This window comes from Squalius cephalus, assembly GCF_949319135.1.
Source record: "Squalius cephalus genome assembly, chromosome: 2".
In the NCBI taxonomy this organism is placed as follows: Eukaryota; Metazoa; Chordata; class Actinopteri; order Cypriniformes; family Leuciscidae; genus Squalius; species Squalius cephalus.
The window spans coordinates 10,195,712-10,216,578 of record NC_137123.1 but is presented as its reverse complement, the minus strand read 5'-3'; the positions used below and the strand labels follow the sequence as shown (position 1 = coordinate 10,216,578).

Sequence of the window (20,867 nt, the reverse complement as noted above, 5' to 3'; positions counted from 1 at the left end):
GTGTTGTTGCACGTCACACTTGTGTGCACACAGTTTATGAATGATTGCGGTTGTAATGCTTATGATGACAAACTCATCATATTGCCTGTTCATTCACTAAGGAATTAACTCTTATTCATTCAGAGTTTTATCCTCAATCAAAAGTGTTTCATTGGCACCACTGTGAAACCACAGCAATAAACTACTATGACTCATTTTTTTTTTAACACATCATGCATAAACCAAAAAAACAGAACTACACTGTCGTTTAGAAACACAGAGATATCACAATTTAGCACATTAATCTCAACAATGGTGACAATATATATATTTTTTATTATTCATGCAGCAGTGCATGCTGGGAGTTTTATATTATCCTGGAACCCAGCATGCATTGCGACATGAAACTTTTCACCATTGTTGAGATTCATGTGCTGATTGTTGATATCTGTGTGTGTCTGAGTCAAGACGGAGTAAAATTAAATTTGAATGCACTATATGCTTATGATATTCTTCAGAACACCTGATTACAGAAATATTGATTTCATTTTGTAGATACACAGATTTATGCAAAAAAAAATGACATACACATAATTTCAGTGAATATATACAGGAAATATCTGCAAATCAGATAGTCCAGGATGATTGTGACATCATCACAAAATAATAAAAACACCTGATCATCTTCCTCTTGACTTTTTCTTGCCATAACAAATGTGTTTTATAAACTCACTGTTACAGCAGCCAGAGAGAGATGAACGGTAAGAAGTCAAGGGACAAGAGACCAACTAAAGCAAATACTGATCTCCATCATGGTGACAACAAACTTTATTATTAACTATATCTCTGTTAATTGTCAACAAGAACTTTTGTACATATGAAAGAAATAATCGTAAACTGGTTTCACACTCAGTGTTCCTGGAAGTCAGTTGTAGTTTTTGTGTTTCTCTTTTTTCTGTTCTTGTTTCTCTGTCCTTCAGTGATTCTGCTTATCAGGTGTTCATCAGTGTCTCAATTCACTCACTTCTTTTCATTCAAGTGGACTATATTAGTGAACTAGGGAATAGTGAATGAGGGTATAGGGTGTGATTGTGAAAACAGCCTCTGAGTGTCGATTTTGAGCACTGTTAATTCACAGTATATTCCTGTAGGCTAGTTTTGTTTTCTACGGTATATTACTGTTTTAATGGAATATGGTATAATATTGTCAGAATTTGGCCTTTTTTTACAGCAAGGGTTAACAGTGTAGCCTACACTGTTAGACCTTACCGGGTTTTTTTACAGTAAAATACTGGCAACACTGTTGCCAGTAATTTACTGTTAATCTACAGTATGTTACTGTAAAAGTGCACTAAAACTCGAGTTAACTAATTTCACTTGCAGAAACCAACTGTCTTAAATTGACCAACTGTCATTTAAATGTATTAACTAAAATGTATAAAGCATTACTAACATGAGCAAAGTATTACTGTGCATTTATTTCATTTGAAACCACAACAAAACTTTTGTAAATAAAGAGATTTCCACTGGACCAGCAACTACACAGTCACTGCTTTTTAAATAAAGCAACATGCAGCAAATCATCAATGTTTGTAGATCTTCTCCTGGACTGAAGCACATGCTCTACTCTTCTGCACAATGGTGACCCAAAAAACTAGATTTTACAGTAAACTACTGGCAACAGTGTTGCCAGTATATACCTGTTTTATAACTTACAGTTTATTACTGTTAAAATACATTTTGTGGGTGTGACTTTTTTTTTATCTTACACTGTTAACCCTTTCAGCCCCACAGAGAAATCCACACTACAAAGAGTAAAAGTAACATTGAGACAGTGTTGCAGTGAGATAATTAAGGGAATATGTAAGTGATTGTTGAGCATTAGTGATGAACCTGCTGTTAGAATAGAAAATAGAGAAACACAAGACCTACAACTGACTTCCAGCCATTACACATTATTACACTTATTATTAACCAGTATGACTTTATTTCATACATCTACAGAAGTTGTTATTAAGATGTTTAATTGAAAATGTTTGGTTTGAAGTTACCATTATAGAGATCAGTGCTTGCTTTAGTTGGGATGCTGATGCTAAAGCATTAGTGTTTCTTTTGCTGTTTGAGCTGTTTTTGTGCAAGTCACACTTGTGCACACACAGTTTATGAATGAATGTAGTTATGATGACAAAATCGTCATATTGCCTGTTCATTCACACTCGTACAGAGTTTAATTCTCAATCAAAAGTGTTACATTCCCACCACTGTGAAACCACAGCAATAATTTACAATGACTCATTTTTTTAACACATCATGCATAAACCAAAAAAAACAAACAAAAAAACAGAGCTACACTGTCTTAAAGAAACACTGAGATATCCCAATTTAGCACATTAATCTCAACAGTGGTGGCATTTTTTTTTTTTGTTTAATTTTTATTCATGCAGCAGTGCATGCTGGGAGTTTATATTATCCTGGAACCCAGCATGCACTGCGACATGACACTTTTGATTGTCACCATTGTTGAGATTCATGTGCTGATTGTTGATGTCTGTGTGTGTCCAGGATAAGCAGGAGTTCAAAATGTTTTAATGCACTATATGATTATGATATTCTTCAGAAGACCTGATTACAGAATCATTGATTTCATGTTGTAGAATCACAGATATATACTAAATATGAAATACCCATAAATTCAAAGAATAAATACAGAAAAGATCAGAGAATCAGACAAGTCCAGGATGATTTTGATATCATCTCAAAAGCCAAAAACACCTGATCATCTTCCTCTCGGCTTTTTCTTGCTATAATAAATGTGTTTTATAAACTCACTGTTACAGCAATCAGAGAGAGAGATGAATGGCAAGAAGTCAAGGGACAAGAGACCAACTAAAGCAAATACTGATCTCCATCATGGTGACAACAAACTTTATTATTAACTAAATCTCTGTTAATTCTCAACAAGAACTTTTGTACATGTATGAAAGAAATAATCGTAAACTGGTTTGTAAACTGTTTTCACACTCAGTGTTGCTGGAAGTCAGTTGTAGTTTTTGTGTTTCTCTTTTTTCTGTTCTTGTTTCTCTGTCCTTCAGTGATTCTGCTTATCAGATGTTCATCAGTTTCTCAATTCACTCACTTCTTTACATTCACTCTGTCAAGTGGACTATATTAGTGAACTAATGTAGGGAATAGTGAATGAGGGTATAGGGTGTGATTGGGAAAACAGCCTCTGAGTGTCGATTTTGAGCACTGTTAATTCACAGTATATTCCTGTAGGCTAGTTTTATTTTCTACAGTATATTACTGTTTTAATAGAAAATGGTATGATATTGTCAGAATATGGCCTTTTTTTACAGCAAGGGTTAACAGTGTAGGCAGCCACAACCACGAGATCCCAGCTCATTTTCAGTGCAGCAGAACGGGGGTGGCTCGCTTCACGGGAATCTAGAATAACGATAAAAATGATAGCCTACTAAGCAAAAATATAGAAAAAAATAAGCATATTTCCCCCCACAATTTTTTAAAGGTTTTTAGCTCTCGCTTGTGCCTACAATATTTAATGTCTATAGTGCTGATTCATTATCGAATGGCGAATTTAATGTGCTCGAATAAATAAATAAAAAACAAGCTGGGCAATGTGCCAAACGTAGCAAGGTATTTATGTTTATTTATTGAAAATAAATAAATATCATTGCTCTTGATTTGCAGCACAGTTAACGTTAGGTAGCCTAGTATCGCCTCATGCTCATATCCCGGCGAACTGCTTCTATTGTAATGAACAGACTAGAGTTCTACAACTGTGCTAGATTTAAGGGCACGGGAACGAGAAGCGGTGTAGAGCTAAAGCACACAGAAGCTCAAGCGGATGCCGTGGTAACGAACAATGCCCGCTATAGTGAAAACATATGCATCTTTATTGTATTGTAGGCTATTACAAACGAGAGCTAAAATCCTAACAAAAAAAGAAGCTTTTTTTCTATATTTTCGCTTGGTAGTATTTTTATTAATAAGGTCAATACAAACAGGTAGGGCAATGTGCCAAATCATACCCAGGCCACCGGGATTTCACTTTTCCCGGCTGCTCCCGATGGCCGGTCCGAGACTGCCTTATAATTTAGTACACGTAGACTAGTAGCCTAATAATACAAGTTATGGCACTTCGGGTGAAAAATGTCGTCCTGTGTTCCGTCTTTTAAACTTCTCCTCAAACGTGCATGCAGTGTAAATAAAGCAGTTACATCAATGAAATGATAGTAAAGTTAGTCCACAGCCACACAAATTGGTTTCAATTTTTCATTTTTGCATTTGCATTGTATGGTCTGAAAAGTGAATTATGAAGCGTTACACGGACCATGTTGCAGTGGCTGCCACCAATCACAACTCACTAATGGCTCCCATCATGCATTGCGGTATGAATAAATTATGATCTGAATTGTCTATGTAATTTACTTTTCCTAATTGAATATTCTGCTCATCACCATTGTTGAGATGCATAGACTGAATCTTGATGTCTGTGTGTGCCTAAAAGAGTTTTTTTTTTACTTTAAAGAAATCCTTTATATTATATCTAAAATTCTGGATATTTTTGCAGAATCACAGTTATGCTGTTAACAACAACATAAATCATAAACATAAAGTTCAAATGATGATTGTCATAATATAACCAACACCATCAGATCACTTTTTTCTTTGTTCATCTGGCAGTTGTAAGTCAGATACAGCAGCCAAACAAAATCTAAAGTTAATAATATAAGGGTCAAGAGCCCAACTAATGCAAACACCCATCACCATAACGGTGGCTTACAATTTGAGATTTTCTCCTTCAGTGATTCCGCTTGTTAACATCAGGTGTCTTCAATAATGATCAATCATCACTAAATTAATCACTTAATTATCTCATTTACTTCAACACTCTTGAGTGTGGACTCATACACTCCCAGGAGTGTTCATTTAACACTGGAGTTGTTGCTGTGTACAACGAGCCGTAGTTAACTGACAAGCTGAGCCATATCACATTAATTATCGCTGGCGATACGTCCGCGATATTAATGCGATATGACTCAGCTTGTCAGTTAACTACGGTTCTTTGTAGTAAATGCCGCTTCATCTGAAAGCAGGTGATGGCGATTTACTACTAATCAAGGAACCAGCTTGTAGCGACTGAGACAAATCAGACACAATTATTTGCCATATGCACACACCAATCTTTAAAACTTCCATCCGAGAGCAGGGTCCCAACCCCCAGGCGGGGTGAAAGGGGCCTGGTTGCCATGGCCGCGATCAGATAGGATGTTTTATGACTCTCAGGAATGCTAACAAGTAACTAACTCTGCCACAGATATCAGAACAAACTCTCCTGCATTCATTTATTGATGAACTGACTGACATGAAATGAACAGGCATTCCAGAACATTTTGAGAATGATTTACTGTTGTGTGTTTTGTCTTTTAATAATTCTGTTGATACTATGATCTCTTTGATACTATGTAGTTATTACAAGACCAACTGTCTATGTAACCATGTTTGGTCTCGATAAATTGGTGCTTTGAAGATCGAAATGATTGTGTACATGATATGCCAATAGCTGTGCAACACATTAGAATTACTAAGAATCTTCCTTAGTAGTGTCATTAAACACCAATCCAGCATGCCAGTCCGAGTGAGCACGCTTAAGACAAAGGCTTGTAAATCCTGGTGACAGAAGAAACTCCCGCCAGACAGTCCACCCTTCTCATTGGTACAGCAAACCCAGAGAGGGGTGGCCATTCTCAGGCTTTATTAGAGACTGACCACAGTGACCGTTCTCTCTTCTCATCGCTTCTCATCCGACAACAAGGCAGCTTCTGCTGTTACTGGGGGAGGGGCTGGACCCCTTCCCCCCCACTTGGGCCCAGCTCCCTGGGCCCAAACAGGCCTGAGCAATGCCTGCCATGCTTTCATACTCCAAAAAGGGAGTCAGACTTTTCTTCAATCTAGAAAACAACTGCAACTTTACCATCACTGACTCAACGATCCACTCCTGGTCTTCAAGCCAGGACAGCAGGCTTCGACTCACAACAGCCATGTGCTCGAAGCCACCATGCTTTTCTTCAAGGCCATAGACCCAATCAACGAATCCAATCCAATCCAAGAATTTTCCACGATTGCAACTGCCATGCAAGTATTCTTTGATGAGATTGCTATGAAATAAGCTGATGGTTCTTCTTCTCATACTGAGATCTTATTCCATAGTTCTATTTCCTGTTCCACACCACTCACCCCTTTACCTATGCATGTATGTATGGATGTATGAATGTATTTATGTTTGTTTAGTGTTAGTTATGTTTGTGATTTAGTTAATAAAATTTGTGCACGATTATGAATTTGGTTTCTGATCCTCTGTTTGCATACAAAGTCCCTTTTACGATTTTGATCTTGCTACATGCTAATTGCTGTACATAAGGAATAAGTATTTTTCAGCGACCATGAACAATACATTGTCCTTAGAATAAATGAATAATCAAAGAGTTCTTTGGAACTGATTAATTGATTGTAATATTACTTTGGCTTACCTCAAAGTTAATCTGATTAACTGACCCAAATATTAATAATTAATCATAATTGGTAATTATGGATTATTATTAATATTTCCCCTTAGAGCTAATGTCCTTACAAGCTTTACTGACGAGATGCGCATAACAATCTCACGATATATATCGCCCAGCCCTACGATGCACACACTGAAAACATTTCAACAAGTTTTATATTTGAAAATATCTTTAAGCAAGATTATATTCTGTGGCATTTCCATCCTTAAAATGACTGTTGTCAATAACAACGCATTATAACAGCGCACATGTATCACAAAAAGAGAGCATGCGCTCTCTCATTTCATTCAAATACAACTTGCCGTCTTGCGTCTCCGTTATCGATTGTATTGAAAATTAAATCAGAGTTGATTTATTGTTTACTGAGTTTGATAATATTTTTGTGATCATGTAAGATTTAAAACATTAATCTGCCTTCCGCCATTCCTTCTTGAATAAAAAAACAACAACATTGCGCGCTGCGCCTGCGTCAGCCTGTTGCTGGCTGGACAGGATTTACAGTGAGTTATTAAAATCATGATAATCAAACACGGTTTTAATGATAATTAAATTTTAAACGATAATAATACTAACCGTCAGTACATTTTATTGTGGTGAAACCGGTAGTCGTCCCATCCCTAAACGCACATGACGTTGTGAACGCACCATAGGATCACAACATATGGGCACCAATCTAGCACAGGGGCTGACCACTGTCCAGAGTCGCTTCTGACTCCATAGGAGATGGTGGGCGAGTTGTGACACGTGATGGGAGCGTAGATCACCTTGACGGTTTATATACGCATATCGATGTGTTATCCGTTCGGACCAGTATGCTTGTCTTGCAGCAACAGCAGAAACCGGCAGAGCAAGGAATACTGTGAGCAACTTGAGGCAATTGATCTGCCACTGGAGTCGAGTTTGCTCTTTCCCAGTTGACCTGAAGCCCCAGATGGCTGAGGTGTCTGAGCACCAGGTCCCTGTGTTCGCACAACTGATCTCATGAGTGGGCCAAGATGAGCCAGTCGTTGAGATAGTTGAGGATGCGAACACCCACCTCCCGTAACAGGGAAAGGGCGGCCTTCGCGACCTTCGTAAAGACGCCGGGTGACATGGAGGACTTTGTACTGGTATGCTCGTCCCTCGAACGCAAAGCGTAGCAACGGCCTGTGTCGAGGGAGAATTGAGACATTAAAGTGCGTCCTTCAGGTCGATCGCTACGAACCAATCTTATGGGCGAACACATTCGAAAAGGTGTTTCTGTGTTAGCATTTTGATTCAAAACCACCACTCTTGTGGGAACAGTGAAGTAGGGGCTGTTAAACCCTGACCTCACATCGGCTGGAGGGACCAGCTCAATCGCGTCCTTCGCCAGGACGACAACAAGGGGCCTATACGTCCACTGAGGTTTAATGGATGCACTGGCTGAAAATTCTGTGACAAATTTTAGGTTGATATTGATAGGATGATATTAGGTTGATACGATTTTTTGAGCGCAGTAACAAACTTTTCCACTAGATGACATCCAGACTCCTCTGGTGACCATATAAGGCCAGGCTATTCAATTGGCGGCCCGTGGGCCACATGCGGCCCGCCAATCATCTCCATCCGGCCCCCAAACTCCCTCCTTCTCTTATTCTGGTGGTGTGGTTAAATTTGTTTAGATATGCGCATGGCTGCAGTGGCGCCTCAAATTTCCAAAAAAACGGGGATTCGATAAGACGCACGCATTACGATTCCTCTTATCGATTCCTGACTTAGATTTGCAAATTCTACAGTTGCAAATTCGTTATTTAAAATGTAGGCGCGCTGTAAGCACGTTTATAATAGAAGCGACGTAGGTGTCTCAATATTCAAATTGATGCTTCCTCAAATAAAATAAAAGTGATTTTCAAAAATTGTCTGCACTGTATATAAAGGTCAAAATTCAGAATGTTTTCTCTGTTTATAAAGGTGAAAGTTATTTATTAATGACAACTTTTGGTCAGGGATATGATTAGTGAATCATTCTACGTTATGATAATGCAATCTATAACACCTGAACGCCTTTGTGTTTTGCTTCCTTTGTAACAAATGATGTGTTTTGGTAAACACTGTTACAAAGAGCAAAATTGCACTCAAATTGCCAAGTCAAACTGACCAACTAAAGGAAGCACTGATCACCATAATGGTGACCAAACATTTTAAAACATCAACATCTAAATCTCGGTTCATAGACATATGACAGATATAAAGTCAGTCTGGTTAGTAATAAGTGAGGCTGGTAATTCTGTTTGTGGAGTTGTTTAATCCTCCTCTGCTGAGATCTTCACAGATTTAATGTATTTTTATCTTCATCTGATTTAATTTAAGGCTGTGGCTGAAGTCAGTTGTAGTTCTACTGTTTCTCTTTCCTTCAGTGATTCTGCTTGTTAACAACAACAACAACAGGTGTTCATCACTAATGCTCAATCATTACTCAATTGATCACTTAATTGTCTCATTAACTTTAACACTGCTTCAGTGTTACTTTAACACCATGTAGAGTGGGACCATATGTGCCAATCACATCATGTCCCTTTTTCAATGTCTTTTTCAAATGCTGCTTTCACTTGTTATTAATAATCAGATTAACTTTATTTCTGTCAGACTCTACAGAAGCTCTTATTGAGAATTAACAGGTTTTGGTGTTGATGATTCATTGAATGTTTAATTTAAAGTCACCAGAATTGTGATTAGTGTCAGCTTTATTTGGGCTCTTGACCTTTAACTCTATAACATTCATTTTCTCTGATTGCTGTAAATGTGAATTTAAATTAACACATTTAAAACAGCAGTTCGTACAGAACATTGCAGTCTAAGGTATCAAACAGACATCAAGAATCACCACATGAATCTCAACAATGGTGATAAACGAAAAGCTTCATGCCGCAAAGCATGCTGGGTGCCACCATAGTACAAATCTCATCCATGACTCCCAGCATGCATTGCGGCATGAAGCTTTTCGTTTATCACCATTGTTGAGATTCATACGATGATTCTTGATGTCTGTGTTTGAATAGTTGCTGCTGCAGATTAAAATGATAAGAAAACATTTTTTATTATGATGGATAGAATGATTTAGTTTCAAAAGATCGTTATAACTAACAGCACATAAATAAACTAAATGTGTACCATCCATTTACTCATAAACTTGATCAGATCAGCACTTGCTGATTATGACATCATCAAGAAACATCTGATCATATTTTATCTCACCATAACAAATATATTTTATTAAAATAAAGCAGCAAGAGAAACACTAAAAGAAGAGTAAAGGGTCAAGAGCTCAAATAAAGGATCCATTAATCACAATTCTGGTGACTTCAAATAAAACATTCAATGAAACATCAACATCTAAAACTCAGTTAATTGTCAATAAGAGCTTGTCTATGTAGATTCATGATGTCTAAAATATCCAAATGTTCAAACAAACTCTTTATTAAAGGTGGTATCAGTGATTTCAGGTCCAAAAATATTTGTATCACATTTATCTAATCTTTAGGGCCAGTATCACCGATACCAATACTATTTCATTTTAAAAGCATGCACTTGAACTTGTATGCACTTTCCTGTGCTAGAGCAGTGTGTCATGATTTATGAGGTGAATGCATCATTAATATGCTAAATCTGAATACGTTTTCATGACTACTATGCCTAAATATTTTGTGATTTGTGCTCTCAACTCGCCTGCACTGTAAACCCTAACGCTCAAAATAATTAATTGGTTTGAGTAGGACAAACTTAAATTAAACTAATTAGTTCAGTCAAATTAACTTGTATAAGTATTTAGCACTTTCTTTTTCTTTCAAGTTCACAGAACTGATATATTTTAAGTAAACTGAACTGTTTCATTGTTTTGAGTTTTATGAAATTATTTATTTTAATTTAGACAAACTTAAGTTTAACGGAAATGGCTGGGATGTCTATTTCCCAGCATGCTTTGCCGATGGCACTCGAAAGGGAGAGTAAATGCTAAAATTAAGTGTAATATAATGTTTTTGTGTGTGTTTGTAAGATTAATGTTAAGTGTGAGATTTAGTAGTGATTAATGTTTTGTTATGCAACATGCAGCATTTCATCTGTATTTTTTTGCTCATTCTGGACTGAAGCTCAGGCTCTACTCTTCATCATATCATCATTGATTATTTTCTCATCCTGAACTGCAACTCAGGCTCTACTCTTCAACACAATGGTGACACACGAAACACACCATACAGAAACACTTTAAACCCCAACAGAACATTAAACACTAACAGATCTCTCAGGATCTCAGCATCTTCACTTATTACAATCCAGACTTTATTTATTTCATACTAACATTCTTATTGAGAATTAACAGAGGTTTAGAAGTTGAATCTTTATTGAAAAGAATAAAGTTTGATGTCACCATGATGGAGATCAGTGTTTGCTTTAGTTGGGCTCTTGACCTTTTAGTGTTTAACTTGAGTATTTCTCTGGTTGCTTTAACTGTGTCTGTTTTTCTGTTTGTCTTTGATGCATGTTTGTTATGGTAATCCAAGAAAATCTCAGATCAGATGGCACTGGTCACTTTTTAGTGATATTAGTCATCAAGTAGTATCTTTCTTCATTGATACCATCTGAAGTGTGATATCTGATTAAATTGATAAATATTAGTTTATCGAGCTTCAGCAGAAAAACACTTTTTTTATTTTCTTTCTTTATCAATTTGTGTTGGAGTCTGTGTTGTGCTGGGAGCAGGTCGTTTCTTAGTGTTATCAGACATGTCATAAGTTGCATAAGTCATAAGTCCATGTCATAAGTTGCAGTGTCGTCGCTGTTGAGTGCAAAGTCAGTAGGCTAGACGAGGCGAGAGGCTCGGGAGCACGCGTACAGGTCACGTCACTGGATTTCGCAGTATATCGGACCCGGCACCTTCACATAAAAATAAGAATACTTGCTTTCCGAGGTAATAGCAAAACCCGCAAAGTGGATCATTTTAATGTGAGATTACAACCCCTTCACACACAGGCAATAAAAAAATAATTCATTTTAGTAGAAAAGTTTCATACAGCACCTTTAATTATAGACTTTTTATAAATCTTAAATACATCTACATATATAATCTAAGATAATACATTCAGAGATTTGACTGACATATTAGTCAATCAAATCATCATATGATGACTATAACATCACCAACGAATGACCAAGACCATCTGATATTTCTCCTGCATTTCTTATTATAAGAAATGTGTATCAAATACACAGTTAAAGCTGCCAGAGAACACTAAAGATAAAAACTTAAGGGTCATGAGCCCAACTAAAGCAGACACTGATCTCAATCATGGTGACATCAAATTTATTTTAAAGTTTTTTACACTTTATTTAAATGAGCATATTTTACTTTAATTTTATGGTTTTTGTTTGGCAGCCGTAGCTGCCAGTCATTTGACCATTTTTTTTTTTACGATTTTTTTACAATGAAGGTATATGATCATGATTATTCAGGAAATACCTGTAAAATAACAGTGTTTTTCAGTTTATTTAATTTAGGATGTTTTACAGTTTTTTGGGGAGCTGACAGTCATTTGACCATTTTAGCATTTAACTGTTCTGTGACTGTTTAATTACAGATTATATTTGTAATTTTACATACATTTTTTATGTAATTTAAGAAAACAGAAAAAAATACTATATGAAAAATACAAAATACTGTATAAAAAATATGAATTACTGGAATTTGCCATTAATGTCACAATACGTAAAATAACAGCTGAATTTTTATTTTACCGATATTATTTGTAATTTTACAGTGTTTTGAGTACAATTTAAAATTAAAGAAAATGATCGTCAAAAAAAAATCACAGTTATTTTCTGTAAAATTAGGATTTTTTTTTACAGCGTAGGATAGTTACCATCATGGTGACAAGTGGTGCATGCAGCTTGATTTGAGAGCAAATAATCCTTTTTTATTGTTGCACTCATACAGCAAGTGCTTCTGTATAACATACTACTGCTAATATGTTAGCAAATTAGTATGTTAGCAGGTTAGCTTTTAAAAGCAACATTTTTACTGATAAAAGTGTTCACATTGAGACTACATGAAAGTTTACAAAGAGAAACGTTGATCAGGTTGTGTTGGTTATGTTTTGACATAATCATAATTTGACCTGAATCACAAAACTCATTTAGAGAGTTAAGTTTACCTTGTTGATTAAAGCTGCATGTGATTCTAATATTATGCCATTTTAATCATTTTCAAAGTAATCAGAAAGATTTCTTGAAAATTGTTCTGATCAAAATACTTTGAAAAAATATATTCTTTGGACACACTGACACCAAGAATCAGCCTGTGATTCTCAACAATGGTGACAATAATAAAGCATGTTGCAGTGCATTCTGGGTGCCACCAATCAAAACTCATCCATGGCTCCCATCATGCATTGCGGTATGAATAAATTATGATCTGAATTGTCTTGTTTTCCTAATTGAATATTCTTTTTGTCACCATTGTTGAGATTCATACACTGAATCTTGATGTCTGTGTGTGCCTTAAAGAAAGATTTTCTTTTTCTTTATCAGAACAACTTTTAAGAAATAATTTGAATTATATTGAAAAATCTGTATCTTAATCTGTAGAATCACTGTGATGTTGTAATAACCAATATACATTTAAGTCAGAGATTAGGCTCTAAATTAGTTCAGTGATTCAGATCTTTCTGATTACATTGAAAATGATTAACATGGCATAATATTAGAATCACATGCAGCTATAATCAACAAAGTAAACTTAACTCTCTAAATGAGCTTTGTGATTCAGGTCAAATTATGATTATGTCAAAACATAACCAACACCACCTGATCAACGTTTCTCTTTGTTCATCTGAGAGCTGTAACCCAGATACAACAGCCAAACAAAATCTAAAGTTATTAGTTTAAGGGTCAAGAGCCCAACTAAAGCAAACACTGATCTCCATAATGGCAACTTTAAAAAGAGATTTTCTCCTTCAGTAATTCTGCTTGTTAACATCAGGTGTTTTCAATAATGCTCAATCATCACTCAATCAATTACTTAATTATCTCATTAACTTTAACACTCTTGAGTCTGGAGCCAAATAAACTCCCAGGAGAGTTCATTTAACACTGGAGTTTTTGCTGTGTGAGTTCATGGGTGGAATAAATATATGGCAGGACTTTTACTTTCTGACCCCTGGATTCTCCACCTCTGGTCATCACAGGCACGACTGGAAAGCTCTCTCTTCACTGTACAATGCTGTCGGATCCAAATATGGTCATTTTCTTTTTATCAGCAACCAATCGCGAAAGTAAAAGGGCTGAATGCGCAATCTCATTGGCTGATGATAAATCTTTAAAGCCCGTTTTCTCAAAATGACCTTTCTCTCATACTCCAAGTCCGAAATCTCCACTTCAGTAGCACCTATATACACCATAAATAAATAAAGTCAGTCTGGTTAGTAATAAGTTAAGCTGGTAATGCTGTTTGTGGAGTTGTTTAATCAGATCTTGAGAGATGTAATGTATTTTATCTTCAGTTGATTTCATCCAAGGCAGTGGCTGGAAGTAGTTCTTGTGTTTCTCTTTCCTTCAGTGATTCTGCTTGTTAACAGCAGGTGTTCATCACTAATACACAATCATTATTCAATCACTTAATTATCTCATTACCTCCAACACTGATTAAGTGTTACATTAAACAGCCTGTAGTGTGCACCCTGGCTGGGTCCCAGTTAGATAGCCCAGGTCAAACCCATTTGGGCCCCACATGGCTGTGCTGGCTGGGCTGTAGCCTACATACATAAGAAAACACTCAGAAAATAAGCCAATAGAGACACAGTGTGTAACATTACCAGGTGAGATGGCCACTGGTGTGACAGTTGTAGAGCTGGTGTTAATGCTGCCAGTGTCTGAAAGTTTGGATGAATAGTGATTAATGAACAGAGACACGAATATCATGAGTGTGTAGAAAGAGCTCATGTGAATATAATTACCTGCACAGTATGCTGAACAGTGCACAGCCGGACTAACCAGCTCATAGACATAATAATTGTCTGGACAGGCTTTGACTTTAATGGGATAAGACCCGTAATAGCAGCAGTAACTCCCACCGTAACCACAGACATCTCGAGTGACGACTCCATCTGTTACCGTTGGGTGTCCACCACATATCCACAGTGCTTTATCAGTGCCACAGCTGTCCTGAGCAACACACGTGTCTGGGATATGAGCGCTCATGTTGTTAATGAAGAGACGATACCAGCCGCTCCAGGAGACAGACGTGTCACAGTTTCTGACTGAAGCATCTGTATTATTGACGGATCTCCATGTATCGTCCAGCACAGTGTAGTTGTAGCAGGGGTCTGCAGAGAGATTAACTTATGAAAATATATAAAAAAATTAACAAGTTTCTGAAAAACATGTTTTATTACAAAATGTAGCCAAAAGTGCAGCTTTAGACATTACTTTTTCTTCTTCTTCTTCTTCTTCTGCTAATTTGGAGCGATTCATTTCGATCCACAATATTCTTTCAAATGCATTTATAGGATTATTTTAACATCAATGCGTCTTAAATAAAAATACATTTTAGACCAATTACCAGGTTTTCAGCGGGGATCATGGGTCATAAACTAATATTAAAGTAACAATCTGACATTCAGTTTCCTCAATATTTCATATGCAAATAATAAAAAAATAAACTAAATTATTTCAGTAAATCATAACATTATTTAGTGTCCTCAGCAACACTGTATCAGTGGTTTGATCGGGTCTGACTCTAAACTAGCACTATAGAGAGAGAGACAGAGATCTGTCGTTCACTCAGTGACAGTCAGTGTTTGAGCTGAGAAGAGATCAGACACGAGACGCTCAGAAAAGTGTCACTAAAGCTCAGGATGGACAGATTCGACACATGCGCACTGCGACTGCACCAGTCCTATAGAGGGCAGTGTAGTCGTGACTCGTGTCAGCTACAGGACCTCTGCTCTGAAGGACAAAGAAGAAGAAAAGGTGTGTGTTCCCTCCGCTGTGTGTGTGTGTGCTCTACACTGTGTGTGTGTGTTCTCCTCTGTGTGTGTGTGCTCTCCACTGTGTGTGTGTGCTCTCCACTGTGTGTTTGTGTACTCTCCACTGTGTGTGTGTGTGTGTGTGTGTGTGTATGTGTGTTCTCCTCTGTGTGTGTGTGTGCTCTCCAATGTGTGTGTGTGTGCTCTCCGCTGTGTGTTTGTGTACTCTCCACTGTGTGTGTGTGTGTGTGTGTGTGCTCTCCGCTGTGTGTGTGTGTGCTCTCCACTGTGTGTGTGTATGTGTGTGTGTGTGTGTGTGTGCTCTTCGCTGTGTGTGTGTGTGCTCTCCGCTGTGTGTCTGTGCTCTCCGCTGTGTGAGTGTGCTCTCCGCTGTGTGTGTGTGTGTGTGTTCTCCGCTGTGTGTGTGCTCTCTGCTGTGTGTGTGTGTGTGTGTGTGTGTGTGTGTGTGTGTGTGTGCTCTTCGCTGTGTGTGTGCACAGCAAAATCCCCAGTGTTAAATTAACACTCCTCGGTGTTTATATGTGTCCACACTACAGGGTGTTAAAAATTAACACTGAAGCAGTGTTGAAGTTAATGAGATAATTAAGTGATTAATTAAGTGATGATTGGCTATTAGTGGTGACACCTGATGTTAATAAGCAGACTCACTGAAGGAAAGAGAAACAAGAACAGAAAAAAGAGAAACACAAGAACTACTGACTTTGAGTCATTACACATTGTTGCACTTATTATTACCAGTTTGACTTTATTTCTGTCAAACTGACTTTTATTACTTTATTTTCTTTTCTACATCGACAAAAGTTGTTGAGATTTAACAGAAGTTTAGACGGTATTGTTTTATGGAATTTTTCTTTTCAAGTCACCATTATGGTGGTCAGTGTTTGCTTTAGTTGGGCTCTTGACACTTTTCATATTTCAATATTAGTTTTTCTCTGGTTGCTGCAACTCTGTGTTTATAAAGCACATTTGCTACTGCAAGAGAAAACATGACCTGCTCACAATATGTTTTGATGATAAAAACATTATCATGTAGTGACCTGATTCACTGTTGTCATTCAGAGTCTAAATCTTTGACTATATGCTTGATGTCTTGTTTTAGTATTGGTGATTGTAGCTCTGAGATTCTACAGTTTGAGATCCAACAGCAATATCAAAAATTTTGAAAATACTTTGAGCAAAGAAGTTACTGTGTTTAAACACACAGACATCAAGAATCAGCATATGAGTCTCAACAATGGTGACAATAAACAAACTAGTGACAAACAGATCAACTCTGAACATCACAAAACAAGCTACTAAGTCAGAACAAAACAACAGCAAAATAAAAGCAAACAGAAAAAACAATGAAAATTACAGGACTATTCAGCTGCATAATTTATTCATGCTGCAATGCATGATGTCAGCCATTGATGCGTTCTGATTGGTGGCTCCCATCATGCATTGCAACATTAAGCATTTGTTTGATTGTCACCATTGTTGAGATTCATATGTAGATTCTTGATGTCTGTGTGTGATTTTAAATCATTCAGATCTTTAAAACATTGCTGGAAATAATTACTGTAGTGAAAAATTAATAAAACAATTGGATAAATCAGTTTATAATGCTGGGTGACATCATTGAAACAGGTCACTAGTAATTTCATCATTGAAACATAACCAGGGCTGAATTTCCAAAAGTATCTTAAACTTAACTTGATTGCAGACCAACTGCAACAAATGGTCTATACGATCAAATTAGGCTTGTGATGTTTTCAGGAAACACAGCCCAAATCATAGTTTCTCTTGCCACAACACATATGCTTTATAAACACAGAGTCGGAGCAGCCAGAGAACTACTAATGTTTAATAATAAAGTGTCAAGAGCCCAACTAAAGCAACCACTGACCACCATAATGGTGACATGAAACGAAACATTCCATAAAACATTACCATCTAAACTTCTGTTAAATCTAAATAAGACCGTGTGTAGATGTATGACAGAAATAAAGTCAAACTGGTAAAATAATAAGTGCAATAATGGCTCGAAGTCAGTAGTTCTTGTGTTTCTCTTTTTTCTGTTCTTGTTTCTCTTTCCTTCAATGATTCTGCTTATTAACATCAGGTGTCACCACTAATGGCCAATCATCACTTAATTAATCACTTAATTATCTCATTAACTTCAACACTGCTTCAGTGTTAACTTAATTAACTCATTAACTTCAACACTGTTCAGTGTTAATTTTTAACACCCTGTAGTGTGGACACATATAAACACTGAGGAGTGTTAATTTAACACTGGGGATTTTGCTGTGTGTGCTCTCCGCTGGTGTGTGTCATGGCTGGACTGGCCATTGGGCATACCGGGCATTTTCCCCGGTGGGCCGACGTGCTTTTTGGGCCGATACATCTCATACATACTTTTTTTTTTTTTTTTTTTTTTACGGCCCATAAAATTTGTACATCGGCGGCCCATTCGTTTTGTTTTGCTTAATTGGCGGCGCTGGGTTTGTGCCGGTGTAATGCATTGGTCAAAAAAAAGCCAATGCATTTTTTTTTCTGACAGACCAGCCCATGAAACACGTAGATCAGCGGCCCATTGGCTCTTTTCTTGATTGACACTGGGCTGGCCCAATCACAACTTTAAACGAGTGAGCGAGCGTGCAGCAGTGTCAGTGTGTATCTGTCAAAATAGTCAGCGAGATGGAGAAGAAATGCAAGGAATGTGCAGAGAAATAGCGTGAAAAAATAGAACCAGGCCCTTAAAGCAGACACTGTAAACTGTGTCAAAATATATGTTTTCTGACCTTCATCAGCTCCTGTGGCAGATGATGATAGTGAGGACGGAGGATCAGGAAAGAGACGAGAAAGTGTAGAGCCTGCGGTAAGCAGAACTACTTTCAAAAAACTTAGGCTATGTCATGAGTGTAGGAACCCATAACCCAGTTACAGATTATTTCCACATCTGCATAGTTGACGATTACCGCAATTCACTAGAAATTTAATGAGAGGGGTTTGTAAACCATGTTTTCCGCCAAAATAAAAGCTTGATGCAGTTTGCGTCAAAATAAAAGATCATGTGCTTATCTCTTTCAAGTATAGAAATTGGTACAACACTAATTATGAAAGTTTCCTTTATTTTTTAATGCATTTGTTTTACAAAATATGGCTATTACTGTCATTGGATTAATATTATAACTAATATTATGTAGTAGGTGTAATGTAAATAGACACTGTAACTAAAAGAGGTTTGAATTTTTCTTTGTTTAATTTGCACACTGAATATGGATTGGAGCTTTTAATTTTGAACCCTCAAAGTGCACCAGATTGATGAATTTAACATTAAAATGCACAAAATTTTCTCACAGGGGGGGCATGCCCCCGAACCCCCCTAGAAGGACCGAGGACACACCACCATAGTTTTAACAAAAATCCTGTGAGAAACACTTGTATTGCTATGCCAATGCAGCTTACAGCTTGTTTCAGGATTCATCACTGTGGAGTATAGTTCAACTGTATTAATAAATGTCAAATTTGTACTTATTTCATCTGTTAACTCTCACTCGTTCCTATACTCACTCATTACATGGCATTAGTGGTTTTAATTAATAGGAGTTGGTATGCATATAATTAAGGGCGTGCAAAGATGGGCGGTGTTTATGATCATATAGTGGGCCGGTCTGGGCCAAAATGCCCGGGCCGATTTTTTGTCCCAGTCCATCCCTGGTGTGTGTGTGTGTGTGTGTGTGTGTGTGTGCTCTCTGCTGTGTACACAGCAAAATCCCCAGTGTTAAATCAACACTGCTCAGAGCACATATGGTCCCACTCTACATGGTGTTAAAGTAACACTGAAGCAGTGTTAAAGTTAATGAGACAATTAAGTGATCAATTGAGTGATGATTGAGCATTAGTGATGAACACCTGCAGTTAACAAGCAGAATCACTGAAGGAAAGAGAAACACAAGAACTACAACTGACTTCAGCCGCAGCCTTAAATTAAATCAGATGAAGATAAAAATACATTAAATCTGTGAAGATCTCAGCAGAGGAGGATTAAACAACTCCACAAACAGAATTACCAGCCTCACTTATTACTAACCAGACTGACTTTATATCTGTCATATGTCTATGAACCGAGATTTAGATGTTGATGTTTTAAAATGTTTGGTCACCATTATGGTGATCAGTGCTTCCTTTAGTTGGTCAGTTTGACTTGGCAATTTGAGTGCAATTTTGCTCTTTGTAACTGTTTACCAAAACACATCATTTGTTACAAAGGAAGCCAAACACAAAGGCGTTCAGGTGTTATAGATTGCATTATCATAAAGTAGAATGATTCACTAATCATATCCCTGACCAAAAGTTGTCATTAATAAATAACTTTCACCTTTATTGACAGAGAATTTTTTTACCTTTATATACAGTGCAGACATTTTTTGTGTGGGGGTGTGTGTGTGGGGGGGGGGTGTGTGGGGGTGTGTGTGGGGGGTGTGTGTGGGGGTGTGTGTGTGGGGGTGTGTGTGGGGGTGTGTGGGGGTGTGTGTGGGTGTGTGTGTGTGTGTGTGTGTGGGGGGGGGGTGTGGGGGTGTGTGTGTGTGTGTGTGTGTGTGTGTGGGGGGGGGGGGTGTGTGTGTGGGGGTGTGTGTGTGGGGGTGTGTGTGTGTGTGGGGGTGTGTGTGGGTGTGTGTGTGTGTGTGGGGGGGTGTGGGGGTGTGTGTGTGTGTGGGGGGGTGTGGGGGTGTGGGGGTGTGTGGGTGTGTGTGGGTGGGTGTGTGGGTGGGTGTGTGGGTGGGTGTGTGTGGGTGGGTGTGGGTGGTGTGTGGTGTGTTGTGTGGTGTGTGTGTGTGTGTGTGTGTGTGTGTGTCTGTCTGTGTGTCTGTGTGTCTGTCTGTGTGTGTGTGTCTGTGTGTGTGTGTCTGTGTGTCTGTGTGTCTGTCTGTGTGTGTGTGTGTCTGTCTGTCTGTCTGTCTGTCTGTGGTTTATATTCTCCCAATGTATTTAGAAGTTAAAATTCAGAATGTTTGATCTATAGATAAAAAAATATTGATGGTAAAAATCTGTTAATAACAAGTTATATCTTTTGGTCAGTTATGACATTTGTCAAACATTCTTTTTTATGATGATGATGAAATATATATCATATCTTAGTTTATGGTTTCCTTTGCAACAAATTATGTTTCAGTGAACATTGTTACAAAGACAACAACTAACATAAAAAATGTTTTTCATCAAAAAATGTGTTCATTCTCAAAAAGAACTTCTGTAGAGGAATGACAGAAATAAGGTCAAACTGGTTTGTAATAAGAGCGATTTCATGTCTTTTCAG

General features: G+C 37.5%; 1 protein-coding gene across 1 annotated transcript in view; it reads right to left on the bottom strand.

Moving 5' to 3' along the window:
• The window catches only part of LOC307152024 (hemicentin-1-like), a 258,180-nt gene that overhangs the window by 195,324 nt on the left and 41,989 nt on the right, over window positions 1–20,867 (bottom strand). Inside the window, exons 9-10 of the mRNA XM_079860382.1 lie at window positions 14,534–14,902; window positions 14,393–14,449 (exon numbers count right to left, since the gene is read on the bottom strand). Of these exons, the coding sequence (XP_079716508.1) occupies window positions 14,393–14,449; window positions 14,534–14,902 (426 nt within the window). The remainder of the gene's footprint in view (window positions 1–14,392; window positions 14,450–14,533; window positions 14,903–20,867) is intronic.